The 17,247-nt window shown below is 63.3% G+C and overlaps 2 protein-coding genes across 4 annotated transcripts; both read left to right on the top strand.

The window, feature by feature from the left end:
• The first annotated feature begins 1,396 nt into the window (after positions 1 to 1,396).
• Positions 1,397 to 14,034, top strand: DCAF11 (DDB1 and CUL4 associated factor 11). Of its 3 annotated transcripts, none has more exons than XM_044985741.1 (15): positions 1,397 to 1,539; positions 2,459 to 2,707; positions 4,454 to 4,581; positions 4,870 to 4,991; positions 5,101 to 5,165; positions 5,250 to 5,350; positions 5,923 to 6,069; positions 6,157 to 6,211; positions 6,844 to 6,912; positions 7,322 to 7,379; positions 11,413 to 11,598; positions 11,688 to 11,841; positions 12,295 to 12,447; positions 12,994 to 13,100; positions 13,560 to 14,034. In XM_044985741.1, exons 2-15 carry the CDS (start codon positions 2,550 to 2,552, stop codon positions 13,686 to 13,688), a joined length of 1,632 nt encoding a protein of 543 aa, XP_044841676.1. In that variant the 5' UTR covers positions 1,397 to 1,539; positions 2,459 to 2,549; the 3' UTR covers positions 13,689 to 14,034. The 3 variants fall into 3 exon arrangements, with proteins under 3 accessions (XP_044841676.1, XP_044841677.1, XP_044841678.1); XM_044985742.1 differs by having other exon boundaries at positions 1,448 to 1,539; positions 2,446 to 2,707; XM_044985743.1 differs by lacking the exon at positions 1,397 to 1,539 and having other exon boundaries at positions 2,127 to 2,684.
• Positions 14,035 to 14,950: 916 nt separating this feature from the next.
• Positions 14,951 to 17,221, top strand: FITM1 (fat storage inducing transmembrane protein 1). Its single transcript, XM_044985745.1, is given in 3 exon segments — positions 14,951 to 15,365; positions 16,629 to 17,055; positions 17,058 to 17,221. Coding segments are annotated over 3 exon segments (777 nt in total). The 5' UTR covers positions 14,951 to 15,123; the 3' UTR covers positions 17,166 to 17,221.
• Positions 17,222 to 17,247: the final 26 nt, after the last annotated feature.

Raw genomic sequence — 17,247 nt, 5'->3', positions numbered from 1 at the left:
GCCCGGACCCCGGCGTAGGTACCGACACCGGACCCCCCAGTCAGCTCCACCGTGGGGCCAGGGAGGCCGGACCCCGGTTCTGGGCCCCCCCATTTCCCCAGCCAGCTCCAGCCTGACACTCTCCAGCCCCCCCTCTGCCTTCGCCCCTTTCCCGGGCCAGGAGCCGCCTGAGCCCTTGTGCTGCAGCCCCGTCACTGGGCACCTTGCCGGGGAGGGGCCCAGGCCCTCAGCTGCCAGGAGCCCGGGCAGAGCCCCTCACACCCGCCCCCTGGGGCTCTGCACCAGTCACAGCCCCTGCCCCCCCCCCGAGACTTATCAGCTGCACAGGGGAAACTGAGGCACCCACACAGGATTCCCAGGAAACATTCAGCAGGTTCCCACGTGGCTGGGGGGGGCAGGGCTGGGGCTGAGCAGGTTGGTGCGCAGGCGGCCTGGGGCCGGGGCCGGGGGGGGAGGGCTCCCCCCAGCCGCCCTGAGCGCCGGGGGAGGGGCCCCCTCTCCCCCCCCACTGGACAGGGCACGTGCTCCTAGGGCCCCTCCCCTGTGGCGGGTGACGCGGGGCGGGGCCGGGCGTCAGGGGGCGGGTAACAAGTGACGCGGGGCGGGGGCGGGGCCGGGCGTCAGGGGGGCGGGTACCAAGTGACGGGGGCGGGGCCGGGCGTCAGGGGGCGGGTAACAAGTGACGCGAGGCGGGGGCGGGGCCGGGCGTCAGGGGGCGGGTAACAAGTGACGCGGGGCCGGGCGTCAGGGGGGCGGGTAACAAGTGACGCGAGGCGGGGGCGGGGCCGGGCGTCAGGGGGCGGGTAACAAGTGACACAGGGCAGGGCGGGGCTTCCCGTTTTATGCTTTACACACAGTATCGTCCCCCAGCCAATCAGGAGCTGTGGAGCCCCCTTGTGGCCGTCAATCGTAAAACACCGTCTATGCGGGGAGCCAGGAGCCTCTCAGGCCCGCCTTTCTGTCCCGTCAATCACCGATCCGTTGTCCAATCAGGGAGCTGGCTCGCGCTCACTGCTCGCCTCCCAGTCTGTGATCTCAACCAAGCCCTTGTCAAATCAGAGAATCAGTGACCCTCGGGACCTGCCTATCACGTAGCCTGTCAATCTGTTTAATGTCCAATCAGGAGAGTCGACGACTTCTTTAAAGGAGCAATTATTAGGCCCTCGGTCACTATTATCCAATCACAGAGCGAGGGCTATTTTTAGGCTACCAATCACTCCATGCTAACCAAATACCCACTGTCCCGCCTCCCCGCTTCGAGTGCCAGTCATATTGCAACTGTCCAATCAGAGAGCCCGGGCTTCACCATAGACCCGCCTCTTCCAAAGCTGTCACTCTCAACCCAATCAGCGAACTGTCGCTAAGGTAGAGGGCCAATCAACGTGTCCGAATTTTCTACAACGCCCTGTAACCTACGTGATGTTGAGAGGAGGAGCCAATCAGAGTGCGCCGCGCTTGCCCCTCCCCCTCTCTTCTTCCGTTAGAAGCGGCTACAGCTCTAAAGATGTAAACAAGGCTTCGCGCTGCGAGCGTTGGAGGGTGAGGAAGGTCTCGCGGTTCCGGGAAGGGAGGGGGAGAGCTTGGAGTGGCTTCTGATTGGCCACGGCCGGCCTGCCGGGGAGGGGGAGGAGGTTGTTGGGGGAGTCAGGTGGGTTCTGACTGGTGAGCGGGGGGAAGGGAGCTGGGTTGTGGACTGGGGTAGCAAGAGTGTCCCCCAGAGTATGGGACGTTCTGATTGGTGGGCCTGGGGGAATATAGGGCGCTCTGATTGGTGGGAGGTTCTCTTGACTGTAAGAAGCCCCCTGGTTGGTGCAGGGGGTAGAAGGAGCTGATTAGTGGATTAGAGGCTGGCATATGAGAGGGGGCAAGAATCGAGGCTGTGGTTGGTTGCACAGTCAGCAGGCCCCTGTGATTGGTGGGTGACACACTGAGGGGAGCAAGAGTGCCCTCTGAGTATAAGGCGCTCTCATTGGTGGATGGCTGCTAACATGTCATTGGTGGGTTCCTGTGCTATATTGAGGGGAGCAAGTGTGTCCCCTGAGCACAGGCTCCTCTGATTGGTGGGGAAGGGAGGGGGTTCTGAATGTACAGATCTGATTGGTGGGCAGGGGACGGCGCCTTCATTGGTGGGTAGCTGCAGTATGTAGCACAATGGCCCCCTGAGTCTGAAGGGCTGTGATTGGTGGGTGGCTGTGGTATATTGAGGAGGACAATACTGCCCCCTGAGTATGAAGGGCTCTGATTGGCGGGTGGTTGTGGTATATTAAGGAGGATGGTACTGTCCCCTGAGTATAAAGGGCTGTGATTGGTGGGTGGTTGTGGTATATTAAGGAGGATGGTACTGTCCCCTGAGTATAAAGGGCTGTGATTGGTGGGTTGCTGAGGTGTATTGAGTGGAGGCACTACTGCCTCCTAAGTCTGAAGGCCTCTGATTAGTGGCTAAAGGTTTTCCTTTCAGGGAGCTTCTTGTTCCTGATTGGCTGCGGGGGGAGTGGGAGAGGAGCCAACACAGCGGACCCCTGAGCCTAGTTCCAGACAATGCCATAAGTATGGGTTCCCGTAGCAGCAGCAGTGCCGGCTCTGGGGGCCAGGACCCCCAGGACGGCAGGCCCCAGAGGGGCTCCAGGCTCCTTCGGAGGGAGGAGGAGGAGGAGGAAGAGGATGAAGATGTGGATCTGGCCCAGGTACTGACATATCTACTGCGCAGGTAATTTACTTCACTGCCTACTCCCCTATGTGCAGCACAGGGAGTCCTCCCGGCTGCCTAGAGTTGCCAGCTGTCAAACTGCAAAAACCCCTTGCCCCGCCCCTTCCCTGAGGCCACGCCTCCCGCTCACTTCATCCCCCGCTCTCCCCCACCCTCATTCAGTTCCACTGGGCTGGGGCAGTGGGTTGGGGTGCAGGAGGGGGTTTGGGTGCAGGGGGGGGCTCAGGGCTGGGGCAGGGGCTTGAGTGTGGGCTGGGGGGTGGGGCCAAGGGGTTTGGAGTGTGGGAGTGGGCTCCGGGCTCAGCCTGGGAAGGGTAGAGGAATGGGGTGCAGGATGGGATGCAGGGAGCTGGCTCTGGGAGGGAGTTTGGGTGTGGGAGGGGGCTCAGGGCTGGGGCAGGGGGTTGGGGTGCAGGACGGGATGCAGGGAGCTGGCTCTGGGAGGGAGTTTGGGTGCAGGGGGGTCTCAGGGCTGGGGCAGGGGGTTGGGGTGCAGGACGGGATGCAGGGAGCTGGCTCTGAGAGGGAGTTTGGGTGTGGGAGGGGGCTCAGGGCTGGGGCAGGGGGTTGGGGTGCAGGACGGGATGCAGGGAGCTGGCTCTGGGAGGGAGTTTGGGTGCAGGGGGGTCTCAGGGCAGGGGGTTGGGGTGCAGGACGGGATGCAGGGAGCTGGCTCTGGGAGGGAGTTTGGGTATGGGAGGGGGCTCAGGGCTGGGGCAGGGGGTTGGGGTGCAGGCTCTGGGCAGCGCTTACTTTGGGGGGGCTCCTGGAAGTGTGGGCGTGTCCAGCTCCCGGGCTCGGAGCCAGACAGGTGACTCTGCACGCTGCCTCTGCCTGCCGGCACAGCTCCCGCAGCTCCCATTGGCTGCGGTTGCCGGCCAATGGGAGCTGTGGAGCCGGCACTCAGGGTGGAGGCAGTGCGTAGAGACTCCCTGGCTTCCCCTGCACCTAGGAGCTGGAGGTGCCAGCTGCTTCCAGGAGCCGCACGGAGCCGGGGCAGGCAGGGAACCTGCCTTAGCCCCGCTGCCCTACTCGACTTTTAGTGGCCTAAAATTTCCCGGATGGGGTTCAGTGGCCTCTGGGAGATCGCGGCTGATCCCGGGAGACTCCCGGCCAATCTGGGAGGGTTGGCAACCCTATGTCTGCCCCAGGGTGGTGCCGGCTCCAATCTGGCCTCAGCTGGCATAGGGAGTGGGCTATGGGGCTTCTCCCTTCCCCTCCCAAGTGGAATCACAAGACAGGGTGCAGTGTAAATGCAACGACGACTCTGCTGCCGGATTGAATCAGTGGAAGAAAGCGACCTCAGTCGCTTCCTGACTGGCCCTGGCAGACCCCGTCCCTGTGGGATCCCGTGAGACGCAAGCAGAAAATCCAGTCGGAACCATCAGCACGTGGGGGGCAGGCGGGAAAAGGGGAAACCTCCGATCTAACCTCTTCGGGACTGGAATTCAACAGTGGCTCATCAGGTGCCCCCGAGCTCCCAGGGAGACTCTGTGCCCCTAAAGCTGGGGGAATATCCCGCAGGAGCCGAGAGGATTTGCCCCAGATGATCACGCGGCTCCCTTCTAGCCTAAGAATCGACAAATCCTTCACACCAGGACACTGATGCAAGTTTCTAGATGGTGCAACCCGGACTCCTGGGTTCTATCCCTCCGTGATGCCAGAAGCCTCCCGGGGTAGGGTTTGGGGAGGGGGCTGAAGGGGAGGTTGGGCTGATGAATGAGCTCTGGTTTCTGCACCCCGCAGAGGTCAGATTCGGCTGCTGCAGGGCGGAGGCGCAGCCAGTGTCCAGGTGGTCCAGACGCTGTCCGATTCAGACGATGACAACGACAGCGCCTGGGAGGGGCGGCTGGGAGACCGTTACAACCCCCCAGGTACAGACCAGGACGCTGGGGTTCTGCCCCCAGCCTTGGGAGGGGACTGGGGGCTAGTGGTTAGAGCGGGAGGACTGGGACCCAGGGCTTCTGGGTTCTGTCCTCAGCCCTGGGAGGGGAGCAGGAGCTAGTGGTTAGAGCAGGGGGACTGGGTTCTATCCCTGGTTCTGGGATGGGAATGTAGGCGAGTGGTTAGAGCAAGGGAGCAGCTGGGAGCCAGGACTCCTGGGTTCTATTCTCTGCTGCTATTTATACCTGGTACATCGCCCCCCCCCCCCCCCCCCGCAGTGGATTCCGCGCCTGACACACGGGACGTGGAAAGTAACGAGATCAAAACCCAGATCCAGCTGGCGAATGGGATGCTGGGCTCCAGGCGAGCTGACCGCAGCATCCCCCACCTCCTCCGCCAGGTACGCGGCCCCTCCTGCAGGGGAGCCCTGGGGCCGGAGGGGAGTGGGGTCTGGTGGGTTAGAGCACAGGGACTCTGGGGTTCTCACACCCACTCTGCTCCCTCTGCAGAGAGAGTGGGGCTTGTGCCACAACAGCAGCTTTTCCCCGGGCGAGCGCTCCCGTGTGATGTCCCAGTGAGTATCGGTGGAGTGGGGTGGGGGTGGGGGGCACTGGCAAGGGACTCCCCACTGACCCGGTGCTCTCTGCACCCCCCCCAGCTTTCTGCCCAACCAGCTGGCGTTCACCGACTCCTACTACCAGAAGGCCTTCTGTGGCGTCTACTCCAGGGATGGACAGCTCTTCATGTCTGCCTGTCAAGGTATGGGGGGCGGGGGGTGCTTGGGGCGGTTTATCAGCTTACCCACAATCCCCTCTGCTCTTGCCACAGGGGTCCCACTGCCGCCTGGCTGCTTGGCCTTGTGGGTAAGCAACATCCCAGAATTCTCTCTCCTTCTGCCTTTCCAAAGGGGGTAGTACTGGCTTGCAGTGCCACCCGCCCACTTGGCATTGTGGGTCAGGGTCATGCCCTTGTGCATTGTGGGTAACCACTCTACCAGAATCCTCTCCGGTCCCATCTGAGGGTCCTTCAGGGAGCAATCTGGGAGGGCCCTTACCCACAATGCAAAGCAGCTGAGCTGTGTAGGGAGCTCCTGGGCAAGCAGAGAGGATTCTGGGAGGGCATTTCCCACAGTGCACAGTGGCTGGGCCACCCTGGGGGCAAGCAGAGAGGATTCTGAGAGGGCGCTTATCCCTTTGCATTGTGAGTAGTCTTCCCAGAAACCATTCTGTCCTGCGATGTGTGGTAGACACTCAGCACTGCCCCCGCCCCGCTTTGCATTGTGGGTACGGGCCATCCTAGCATCCTCCCTTCTCTCCCTGCCCCCCTCCCAGACCAGACGATCCGCCTGTACGACTGCCGCTACGGAGGCTTCCGGAAGTTCAAGAGCATCCGGGCACGGGACGTGGGCTGGAGCGTCCTGGATGTCACCTTCACCCCTGACGGAGGCCACTTCCTCTACTCCAGCTGGTCCGACTACAGTGAGTAGGGACTGGGGGCGGAGTCTGCCTTAGCCCTGCCCCCAGGCAGGAAGCACTGACCAGTGTCTGTCTCCCTCCCTCCCCCAGTTCACATCTGTAACATCTATGGCGACGGAAACGTCCACACGGCACTGGATCTGAGGTAATGGGGGGGGGGCATGATATGAGGGGCTGGAGGGGTCGGCTATCATGATACGGGGGGATTAAAGGGGCTATTGGTCATTGTGGTCTGGGTGGGGGCGATTGCCTGGCCGGTGACGTATGCCCCACCTTGCAGAGGGAGAAACTTCTCCCCACCTCCACCCCCCAACCCTAGGTCCCTGCCAATCTGCCCTGAGGGGAGACCCCTCCCTGACCCCCAGATCGGAGGATCAGTTAGACCCACAGCATGGGAGAAAGAGCCACCAGCCAGGCATGGAGGGAAAAGATTCCCTGAGCCCCCTCAGGTCCCTGGCCCACTCCCTCTAGAGTCCCACCTCCTACTGGGGCTGATCCCTGGTGCCTCAGGGGAATTTGGAGGGGAGGGAATACCCAAAATGCAACTGGCCAGACGTCCATCACGATTGCTTCCTGACGGCTGCAGCCCTGAAGCATGAGAGTGGAGGCTGGGTATCAGCTTCAGATGAGCACATCGGGGGGCAATGCATGCCCATCCCGTTCTCCCCAGAGGCGTGAAGGAAGGGGACGAGCAGGGGGACCCATAGAGTCATGGACTCTGAGGACCACCCCCTCCCCCTCAGCCGCAGGATTTCAGTGTCTCTTTCCTCATCACAGGCCGGAGGAGCGCCGGTTCGCTGTCTTCTCCCTCACGGTCTCCTCCGACGGGCGGGAGGTGCTTGGCGGGTAAGTCACAAGGGCACCCCCAAAGCCAAGAGCAGCCCAGGTGGGCTCCTGCATTTCCAATCCGGTCATGTGGTGAGAGCAGAGAGGATTCTGGGACAGCCCTTACCCATAATGCATGGTGGGATGGCCACTGCACACAATGGACTTCTGGGAGTCCCTCCCACTCCTTTCTAAAAGGCCCGTGGGCGAGAGCAGAGAGGATTCTGGGACAGCAGTTGACCACCCAGCCATGCGCTGTGGCTCTTACCCACAATGCATAGCGAGGTGAGCCCCACTGAGCCGGGTTAGACCAGCTAGGCACCCCTCAGGCCCATACCTCTCCACCAGGGGTCAGGGTCACCCTCTGTACCCCTCAGAGCCTGCCCCACCTCCAGCCTCGCTGCCTGATGCCTCAGTTTCCCCTCCCCAGGGCTAACGACGGGTGTGTCTACGTATTCGACCGGGAGCAGAATAAACGGACCCTCAAGGTACCTCCCCTGCTGGGGGGCAGGCGGACACACTGGGGGCAGGGAGGGTTCTGGGAGGGTGCTTACCCACAATGCTGTGCGGGTTGGTGCACTGGGAGCCCCTTGGTGACAGCAGAGCAGATTCTTTGCACAGACGCTCCCAGCCTCAGAACACTTCTAAAACCTGGAGTTTTATTAAACCGTGTATCCCAACCTGAGCAGCCGCAGCTTGCTACGTGCCTGCTGCTGAGCCCCCCGAACTCTGCTCCTACCCCGGCGCCCCAGACCTGTCCCCTTTGACCTCTTCGGTCGACTTCCAAGCCTTTGCAAGTGCTACGGTCTCCCCTCGGAACCGGGACTGACGTGGTACGATGGGCCGTCGCTCCCTCCCACGCGCCCGGGAGTCCCGCTGGCTCGTAAGCGCCGTCTCAGCTGTGCCAGGGCTTTGTGTGAAACTAAAAAACCCCTGGATCCCACGGGCAGAAGGGACCGGCGTGCTCATCTCGTCTGACCTAGATACTGCGGGTCATAGACCCCCCCTCCCCAGTGATTCCTAGAGCAGCGCTCTTGATTTTAAAATCCCTGGTGATGGAGAGTCCACCATGCCCCTTGATAAGTGGTTCCAATGGTTAGTTACTCTCATGGTTAAACATTTACACCTGATTTCTGGTCTGAACTTGTCTAGCTTCAGCATCCAGCCCCTGGGTCTTGGCACAGCTTTGCCTGCTAGAGTGCAGCGCCTCTTAGCAAAGATTTGTTCCCCACGTAGGAACTTGTGTAGACTGAGATCGAGTCAGCCCTTAGCCTTCTCTGTCAGACTCCAGGAGCTTAATTGGGTTGGCTTATCCCTCGAAGGCAGGATTCCCAAACCTTGAATCATTCTCGTAGCTCTTCCCTGAACCCTGGGCGTAGCTTTCCAGCCACGGTCGCACCAGTGCAAATTCAGAGGTGAAATAACCCCTGGATGGAGAGGGTGGAGCAGTGCAAATAATGGATTTTTGTGCTTCCCTGGCCATTCCCAAATACATTTTTGCTTCGGATTGGCCTAAAATCCAAACCTTTTGACGGATCAACTCGGAAAAGAATTAGTTCCGGGTGGAGTGAAACATTTTGACACAACCAAGAGGGGTCGTTTTACTGCTCACCATTTAAAAACATTTGGTTTTAATCAAATGAAAGGAGACAGAGCAGAAAGTTGGAAAACGGAGACACACAACGTTTCGATTTGGGGGAGAGGTTCCCGCACTGGCTTTCCCCCCCACCCCTCCCCAACCCAAACAATCTGGTGAAACCTGCTCAAATTAGCAGAAAGTTTTGGCGTCACAGATTCTGCATTTTTTAGCTTCAAAGAAAGCACAGAAAAAAGTCTGTGGCGTGTGCCAGACATAAGGACATGCCGGGGACGCGTTCACCCATCCGGTAGTTGGTTTAGACACTAAGTAGGTGCTCAGATGTCATCACCGCTGGACGTCTTTTCTCTCTAGCTGCGAGCGTCAGTGGCTCTTTCTGGTGATTTCACCTCTTATCCACTACAGCTTTCAGACCCCATGTTCTCGTTTTGGCACTGATGCCTTCCAGCGGCCGGTGCGAAGGTCACAGCGTTCGACTTGGCAGCTCCCAAACCATCCTGCTCCTTCCCCAGCTGTGGCTGGAAGGGTTCAGAGTTCAGTGGCTGATCTCTTGTTGATCTTCGATCTGCATATGACTGGAGACTGAACTCCTCTCCTCAAGCCGAGCTCAGATTGGGCCAGTTTGCCTACTTCCCAGCACCTTCTACGGTGGCGCTGAAGTTACAAAGCAGTAAAAACTTCGTCACCCACTTTCACTCTGTTGACTGGACAATCCTTTCAAGAGCAGGACATTTATCCTGAAAACCTGGCCCCCCTGTAAGATTCCTGCCAAATGCTCTGTCCCCTGTTCAGAGGCCATGCCAGGCGCTGGCTGATCCTAGCAATTCGTTCCGCCTCTTTGGAGTTCCCCGGGGAAACCCAACCCCAGCTGAGATCCAGAAGAGGGGGAGTCCCATGGCGTCGGTTCACCACGTCGTGGTAGGCAAACCAGGCTTGTGAGTTTCACCTCAGACTCGAATCTGCTCTCCATAATTCCGGCTAAAGTTCAGCTGCATCTTTTTGTTTCCTGCTAAGCTACGCCTCCCGTTGGCGGCCGAGGCCGCAGTAAACGGGCTGGGTCCCAGCTTCCGGGAGTTTGGGCTCGCCAGAAATCCCACTTTCAAGCCAAGTGGCCCCGCCCCCGCTGCCCTTTCTTCAGGAGTGGCCGGTTGTGCTGTTTGATTAAAAAGCACCGTCGAGGGCGGGGGTGACGCAGCTCCCGCAGGTGTTTGGCTCTTCGTTCCCTGAGCGGCTGTGAAATCTTTCAGCCCGCGGCCCTTTCAGTTTGATCTTCCAACGTTAACTCCAGCAACAGAGGCATCCCTGAGCTCCCATCTCTTCCCTGTTTCCATGCACTTCTGTACTGCGGGGTGACCGCAGAGGTGCTCACCCCCAGACCGGGAGCAGCGTCCCCAGCCCTGCCGACCTGTCCCCTTTCGCCTCTTTAGCTGAGCGCCAGCCCTTAGGAGAGAAGCAGAGCAGGGAAATGATCTTCAAAGAGCTAATGCCACAGGGCCAAGCAGCTAGGCCCTTTTGAGCAAGAGCAGAGAGGATTATGGGAGGGGGGTTACCCACAATGCAAAGCTGCTGGACTGCCCTTGAGAGGACCCACAGGTAAGCCCCCTCCCAGAATCCTCTCTGCAAAGCTGCTGGGCTGCCCTGGGAGCCTTTGGGGGGACAGAGAGGATTATGGGAGTGCATTTACCCACAATCCTAGAATCATGGAACTGGAAGGGACCTCGAGAGGTCATCTAGTCCAGTCCCCTGCACTCATGGCAGGACTAAGGATTATCTAGACCATCTCTGACAGGTGTTTGTCGAACCTTCTCTTGAAAATCCCCAATGATGGAGATTCCACAACCTCCCTGGGCAATTTATTCCCGTGCGTAACCACCCTGACAGGAAGTATTTCCTAATCTCCAACCTAAACCTCCCTCGCTGCAGTTTTAAGCCCATTGCTTCTTGTCCTAGCAGCAGAGGTTAAGAACAATCTTTCTCCCTCCTCCTTGTAACACCCTTTTATGTACTTGAAAACCGTTCTCATGTCCCCTCTCAGTCTCCTCTTCTCCGGACTAAACAAACCCAATTTTTCAGCCTTCCCTCACAGCTCATGTTTTCTAGCCCTTTCATCATTTTTGTTGCTCTTCTCTGGACTCTCTCCAATTTGTCCACATCTTTCCTGAAATGTGGCGCCCAGAACTGGACACAATGAGGCCTAATCAGTGCGGAGTAGAGCGGAGGAATTACTTCTCGTGTCTTGCTCACAACACTCCTGCTAATACAGCCCAGAAGGATGAGTCACACTGACTCCTATTTAGCTTTTGGACCCCCAGACCCCTCTCCGCAGTGCCCCTTCCTAGGCAGTTATTTCCCGTGTTGTATGTGTGCAACTGATTGTTCCTTCCTAAGTGGAGCACTTTGCATTTGTCCTTCTTGAATTTCATCCTATTTACTTCAGACCATTTCTCCAGTTTGCCCAGATCATTTTGAATTTTAATTCTATCCTCCAGAGCACTTGCAACCCCTCCCAGCTTGGGATCGTCCACAGACTTTATAAGTGTACTCGCTGTGCCGTTATCTAAACCATTGATGAAGATATTGAACAGAACCGATCCCTGCAGGGCCCCGCTCGTGAGGCCCTTCTAGCATGACTGTGAACCACTAATCACTGCTCTCTGGGAACGAGTTCTGCCCCCACCTTCTAGTAGCTCCATCTAGGATGGATTTCCCTAGTTTGTTTATGCAAAGCGGCTGGGCCCCACTGGGTCCCTGGTGTGAGAGCAGAGAGAGGGAGGTGGCTTACCCACAATGCAAAGCAGCTGGACTGCCCTGGATAGGACAGAGAGGATTATGGGAGCACACTTACCCACAATGCAAAAAGAGCAGGGAATATGCGTGGAGGGCGCTTACCCACAATGCCGTGTAACCCCTCACCCCCACCCCAGATCGAGTCCCATGAGGACGACGTGAACGCCGTAGCTTTCGCCGACGGCAGCTCCCACATCCTCTTCTCTGGGGGTGACGACGCCATCTGCAAGGTGTGGGACCGGCGCACCATGCGGGAGGACGACCCCAAGCCAGTGGGCGTGCTGGCCGGCCACCAGGACGGCATCACCTTCATCGACAGCAAGGTGAGCACCCCCTGGGGGCTGAATCCCGCCCTGTGGTAGAGAGGGCTGGGTGCAGGGTGCTGACCCATCTCTGCCTCCCTCTGCCCCAGGGAGACGCCCGCTATTTGATTTCCAACTCGAAGGACCAGACCATCAAGCTGTGGGACATCCGGCGGCTCTCAGGGCGCGAGGGGCTGGAGGCGTCACGCCAGGCCGTCACCCAGCAGAACTGGGACTACCGCTGGCAGCAGGTGCCCAAGAAAGGTCAGCACGAGGGCATGTAGGAGTGAGAAGTGGGGTGGGAAGGGAGGGGGCAGGAGGTGGTAGGAGGTGGAAAGCAGGGCAGGGGGCTGGAAGTGGGGCAGGAAGTGGGGGTAGGGAGGGGAGGTGGAATGAGGTGGGGGAGGGACAAAGGAGGGGATGGGGACAGGAAGTGGGGGCACCAGGTGGGGGTCTGGGGAAAGGGGGGACGGGAAAGGCATGGGAAGGGCACTGTTCAGCTACTGTGGGGTGGGGCAGGAAGTGGGTGGCAAGGAGGAGGAAGTGGAGTGCAATGGCGGGGAAGGGGAGGCAGAGAGGAGAGGTCAAGGGGGATGCAGGAAGGGGCATGGTGGCCTTGAGCCTGCCCCCTGGGGGAGGGGGAGCGAAGCAGGAAGTCCCGCCCTGGGGGCGGATCTGGTGTGAGCGTGGGCTGGCTCTAACCCTGTCAATCTCCAGCCTGGCGCAAGACCAAGCTGCCAGGCGACAGCTCCCTGATGACGTACCGGGGCCATGGAGTGCTGCACACGCTGATCCGCTGCCGCTTCTCGCCCCCGCACAGCACCGGCCAGCAGTACATCTACAGCGGCTGCTCCACCGGCAAGGTGGTGGGTGAGTGAGGCAGGGTCAGAGAGGGGGAGCGAAACAGGAAGTCCCACCCACCAGACAAGGGCCAAACAGGAAGTCCTGCCCGTAGGAGGGTGGGGATGGGGCTATGACATGGGCCAGGGCCACCAGTGTACATACACATGGTGGAGCCACTGTGTGGGTGGGAGCGGGGCAAAGCATAGGGGGAAGTGCCATGTGGGGGGGCGGGGGGAGAGGTCCCCAGGCTTTGGACTCTACCACTGAGTTCAAAGTGGAGGAGGATGACTGGGAAGGACCATTCCTTCACATGGGACAGGGGGTGTTTGAGAGTTGGGCAGTACTACTACATTCATGGCAGGGGAGACTTGGGCAGTACCACTATATGCTGTAGGGGGAAGGGATCCAGTGGAAGATACTGTACCATTCTATGCGAAATAGGGGGTGGGGGCAGCCAACCTAGGGCAAGGTCAGGAGGGCTCATTGTATATGGGGGGGGGGTACGACAAATGGCATGTACCATTGTAGTGGGCTGGAGAGGGGGAAATCTCATTCTTGCTGCTTTGCCCCCAGTGTACGACCTCCTGAGTGGGCAGATCATCAAGAAACTGACCAATCACAAGGCCTGTGTGCGTGATGTCAGCTGGCACCCCTATGAGGAGAAGATCGTCAGCAGTTCGGTGAGTGGGGGGGGAGGCAACAGGGGCCTGGGGAGCTGACACCGTGGGGGAGCGTGTCCCGGGGGGGGGACGCTCTGTCCAAAGGGGGGACCCCAGCAGGGGGAACCCAGCGGCGGATGCTCTGCCCGAGGGGGGGGGCTCTGGCAGGGTGGAGGGGGGATCCCAGCGGGGGGGGCACTGTGCCCGAGGGGGGGGCTCCGGCAGGGTGGAGGGGGGATCCCAGCGGGGGGGGGCACTGTGCCCGAGGGGGGGGCTCCGGCAGGGTGGAGGGGGGATCCCAGCGGGGGGGGGGCACTGTGCCCGAGGGGGGGACTCCGGCAGGGTGGAGGGGGGATCCCAGCGGGGGGGGGCACTGTGCCTGAGGGGGGGACCCCGGCAGGGTGGAGGGGGATCCCAGCAGGGGGGGCACTGTGCCCGAGGGGGGCGCTTTCACCCCTCTCTCTCTCCCCCCCCCGGCAGTGGGACGGCTGTCTGCGCCTGTGGGAATACCGCCAGGCTGAATACTATGAAGACGATCTCAGGGACCCCGCAAACCTCCCTTCGGCTGGGGAGCCCCCCGCGAGCTCCCCCGGCTCCTCGGATCAGTAGCCCCCCCCAGCCGGGGTGCCCCGTTTCTCAGTGCTTGGACGTGTGGGGACTGCATTGGGGGGCTCTGGGCCCTGCTGTGTGTCATGGACACCCCAAAAGTCCTCTGCCCTGGGGGGGAGGCTTTTCTCTGGCTCAGTACCCCAGGGGCCGTGTGGGGGGAGGAGTCAGTGTCCCCCCCCAGTCACTGGGGTGCAGGGCTTCGGGAATCCCCCCGGGACACTGGATGTGTACTATGGACTGACCTGTAATTTACTGGGCGGGGGGCCTGACCCCTCTAGGGGGTGTGGGGCCTGATCCGGTCCCAGGGCAGGGACTGGCTGGCTTGGGGTAGGGGCAGGGAATGGGGCAGGGCCTGACCCCTCCAGGGGGTGTGGGGCCTGATCCGGTCCCAGGGCAGGGACTGGCTGGCTTGGGGTAGGGGCAGGGAATGGGGCAGGGCCTGACCCGGGCAGGGAATGGGGCAGGGCCTGACCCCTCCAGGGGGTGTGGGGCCTGATCCGGCCCCAGGGCAGGGACTGGCTGGCTCGGGGTGGGGAACAGGGAAGGGGGCGTGGGGCCTGACCCCTCTCGGGGGCGCGGGGCCTGATCCGGCCCCAGGGCAGGGACTGGCTGGCTCGGGGTGGGGAACAGGGAAGGGGGCGCGGGGCCTGACCCCTCGCGGGGGTGTGGGGCCTGATCCGGCCCCAGGGCAGGGACTGGCTGGCTCGGGGTGGGGAACAGGGAAGGGGGCGTGGGGCCTGACCCCTCTCGGGGGCGCGGGGCCTGATCCGGCCCCAGGGCAGGGACTGGCTGGCTCGGGGTGGGGAACAGGGAAGGGGGCGCGGGGCCTGATCCGGCCCCAGGGCAGGGACTGGCTGGCTCGGGGTGGGGAACAGGGAAGGGGCGCGGGGCCTGACCCCTCTCGGGGGTGTGGGGCCTGATCCGGCCCCAGGGCGGGGACTGGCTGGCTCGGGGTGGGGAACAGGGAAGGGGGCGTGGGGCCTGACCCCTCTCGGGGGCGTGGGGCCTGATCCGGTCCCAGGGCAGGGACTGGCTGCTCAGGGTGGGGCGGGGCCTTTCCCCCCACATGCCAGATGGGGCCCGCACCCCCCAGAGGGACAGCTGGGCTCAGCATTGGGGGACCTCCAGCAGGAATCTCGCTGCCCCCTAAATGTGGGGGAGCCTGGCTGTGACTTGGTCTCCCTTGGCCAGCGGGGGGGATCTGGGGTCCCCTGCAGGGATGGGGGGTGAAGGGGCAGGGGGGGCCGGGCGGGGACGGGGGGCGCAGCCCCCTATTCTGGGAGCGGGCCCCGCACTAGGGCAGTTTGGGGGCACCGGGGGGGGATTCTGTCTGTGCCACCTGCTGTCTGTCAATAAAGCTCTGGCCGTTGCTCAGGCTGCGTGCGTGGGGGGCGCCGGGGCTCAGCTGTCGCCGCGCGTCACTGGCGGGGAGGCCATGGCCGGGAGCGGGGGCCGCCTGCCCCTCGCCCTGCTGGCCACCGGGGCCGGCTGGGCGCTGGCCCTGGCCCGGGCCCTGCTGGTCCTGGCCAGCGAGGGCTGCGCCTGGCTGCTGGGCGCCCCCTGCCTGCGGCGGGCGTATCACGCCTGGCTGGCGGGCGCCGTGGTGCTGGGGCCTCTGCTGCACCCCCTGGCCGACCCCCACGGCCTGCTGGCCAATCCGCACAACTTCTTCAGCCGGTGAGCGGGGGGCGGGGCTGTGGGGGGGGCTGAGCGGTGGGGGGGGCGCGGGGCAGGAGGGCCAGGGCTGAGGGGAGACTGGGGCGGGACAGGGAGGCCCAGGGGGGGTGGGGGACTGGGCAATGGGGCCCAGGAGTTGTGGAGCCAGGGGGACAGGTGGGAGGATAGGGAGGCCCAGGACGTGTGAGGCTGGGAAGGGGGGACCACGCAGGGGCTGGCGTGGGGCCAGGGGGACAGGCAGGGACAGGTGGGGGGACAGGGAGGCCCAGGACGTGTGGGGCTGGGAGGGGGGGACCAGGCAGTGGGGCCCAGGACGGATGGGGCTGGGTGGGGGGACAGGGAGGCTCAGGATGTGTGGGGCTGGCCAGGGGACCGGGCAGGGAAGGGGACGGGTGGGGGGATAGGGAGGCCCAGGACGTGTGGGGCTGGGAAGGTGGGACCAGGCAGGGGCTGGCATGGGGCCGGGGGGGCAGGCAGGGAAGGGGACGGGGATGCCCTTGGCTGGTGGGGAGGTGGGGACCAGGCAATGGGGCCCAGGATGTGTGGGGCGGGGGGGGCCCCGGACGTGGGGGGCTGGGGGGGCCAGGCAGGGATGCCCTTGGCTGGCGGGGAGGTGGGGACCAGGCAATGGGGCCCAGGATGTGTGGGGCTGGGGAGGCCCAGGACGTATGGGGCTGGGGGGGCCAGGCAGGGAGGCCCTTGGCTGGCGGGGAGGTGGGGACCAGGCAATGGGGCCCAGGACGTGTGGGGCTGGGAGGGGGGGACCAGGCAGTGGTGCCCACGACGTATGGGGCTGGGTGGGGGGACAGGGAGGTTCAGGATGTGTGGGGCTGGGATGGGGGGACCAGGCAGGGGCTGGCGTGGGGCAGGGGGGGAAGGGGACGGGTGGGGGGACAGGGAGGCCCTTGGCTGGCGGGGAGGTGGGGACCAGGCAGGGGCTGGCGTGGGGCCGGGGGGGCAGGCAGGGAAGGGGATGGGTGGGGGGACAGGGATGCCGTTGGCTGGCGGGGAGGTGGGGACCAGGCAATGGGGCCCAGGATGTGTGGGGCTGGGGGGGGCCCAGGACGTATGGGGCTGGGGGGGCCAGGCAGGGAGGCCCAGGACGTGTGGGGCTGGGGGGGCCAGGCAGGGATGCCCTTGGCTGGCGGGGAGGTGGGGACCAGGCAATGGGGCCCAGGATGTGTGGGGCTGGGGGGGGCAGGCAGGGAGGCCCTTGGGGGGCGGGAGGCCCGGCCCCCCCTAACGCGCCCCCTCTCCCCGCAGCACCTTCGCGGCCTCGGCCTGGGGCTGGACCTGCGTCCTGGCGGGCGGCTTCGCGCTGCTGCTGAGCTACGGGGCCACGGGCCGGGCGCTGGCCCCGCTGCGCCCGCTGGCCCGCCTGGCCGTGGGCTCGGGGCTGCAGCTGGGCGCCGCCGCCGCCCTCGGGCTGCTGGAGGAGCTGCCGGGCTGCCTGGCGGGCGGGGCCCGCGGGCGCGGCGCGCGGCCCGGCTTCCTGCTGACCTTCTGCTGCCTGCTGCTGGCCGAGGAGCTCGCCCCGTTCCGCCGCTACCTGGCCCGCGGGCACCCGGCGGGCTCCGCGCTGCGCCTCGTCTTCCTGCTCAACGCGCTGCTGCTGGGGCTGCTGAGCGCGCTGCTGCTGGGCGCCGCCGTGCACGGCCCGGCCTACGGGCCCCAGCTGCTGGGCGCCGCCGCGCGGCCACCCTGGCCTGGCACCTCACCTACCGCGGCTGGTACCGCGCCCGCTGGTCCCCGGGCCGCCCGGCCGCCGGCCTCTTCCCCAAGGGCGAGCCGCGCGCCTGAGGGACCCGGGCCCCCCGGCTGGGGGGGTGCGTGGGGGGAGGGGGAGCTGGCCTGCTGCAGGAACCCCGGCATCCGGGGGAAG

This window comes from Mauremys mutica, chromosome 13 (genome assembly GCF_020497125.1).
Source record: "Mauremys mutica isolate MM-2020 ecotype Southern chromosome 13, ASM2049712v1, whole genome shotgun sequence".
NCBI lineage: Eukaryota > Metazoa > Chordata > Testudines > Geoemydidae > Mauremys > Mauremys mutica.
The sequence above is the reverse complement of the archived record's forward strand: the minus strand, read 5'-3'. Positions and strand labels throughout refer to the sequence as shown.

Bases quoted from the DNA above. Each gene is read 5' to 3' on its own strand.
- DCAF11 (XM_044985741.1), top strand. From the start codon at position 2,550: ATGGGTTCCCGTAGCAGCAGCAGTGCCGGCTCTGGGGGCCAGGACCCC. The intron at 6,212-6,843 runs GTAATGGGGGGG...TCCTCATCACAG, and splicing joins CACACGGCACTGGATCTGAG to GCCGGAGGAGCGCCGGTTCG. The intron at 11,599-11,687 runs GTGAGCACCCCC...CCTCTGCCCCAG, and splicing joins TCACCTTCATCGACAGCAAG to GGAGACGCCCGCTATTTGAT.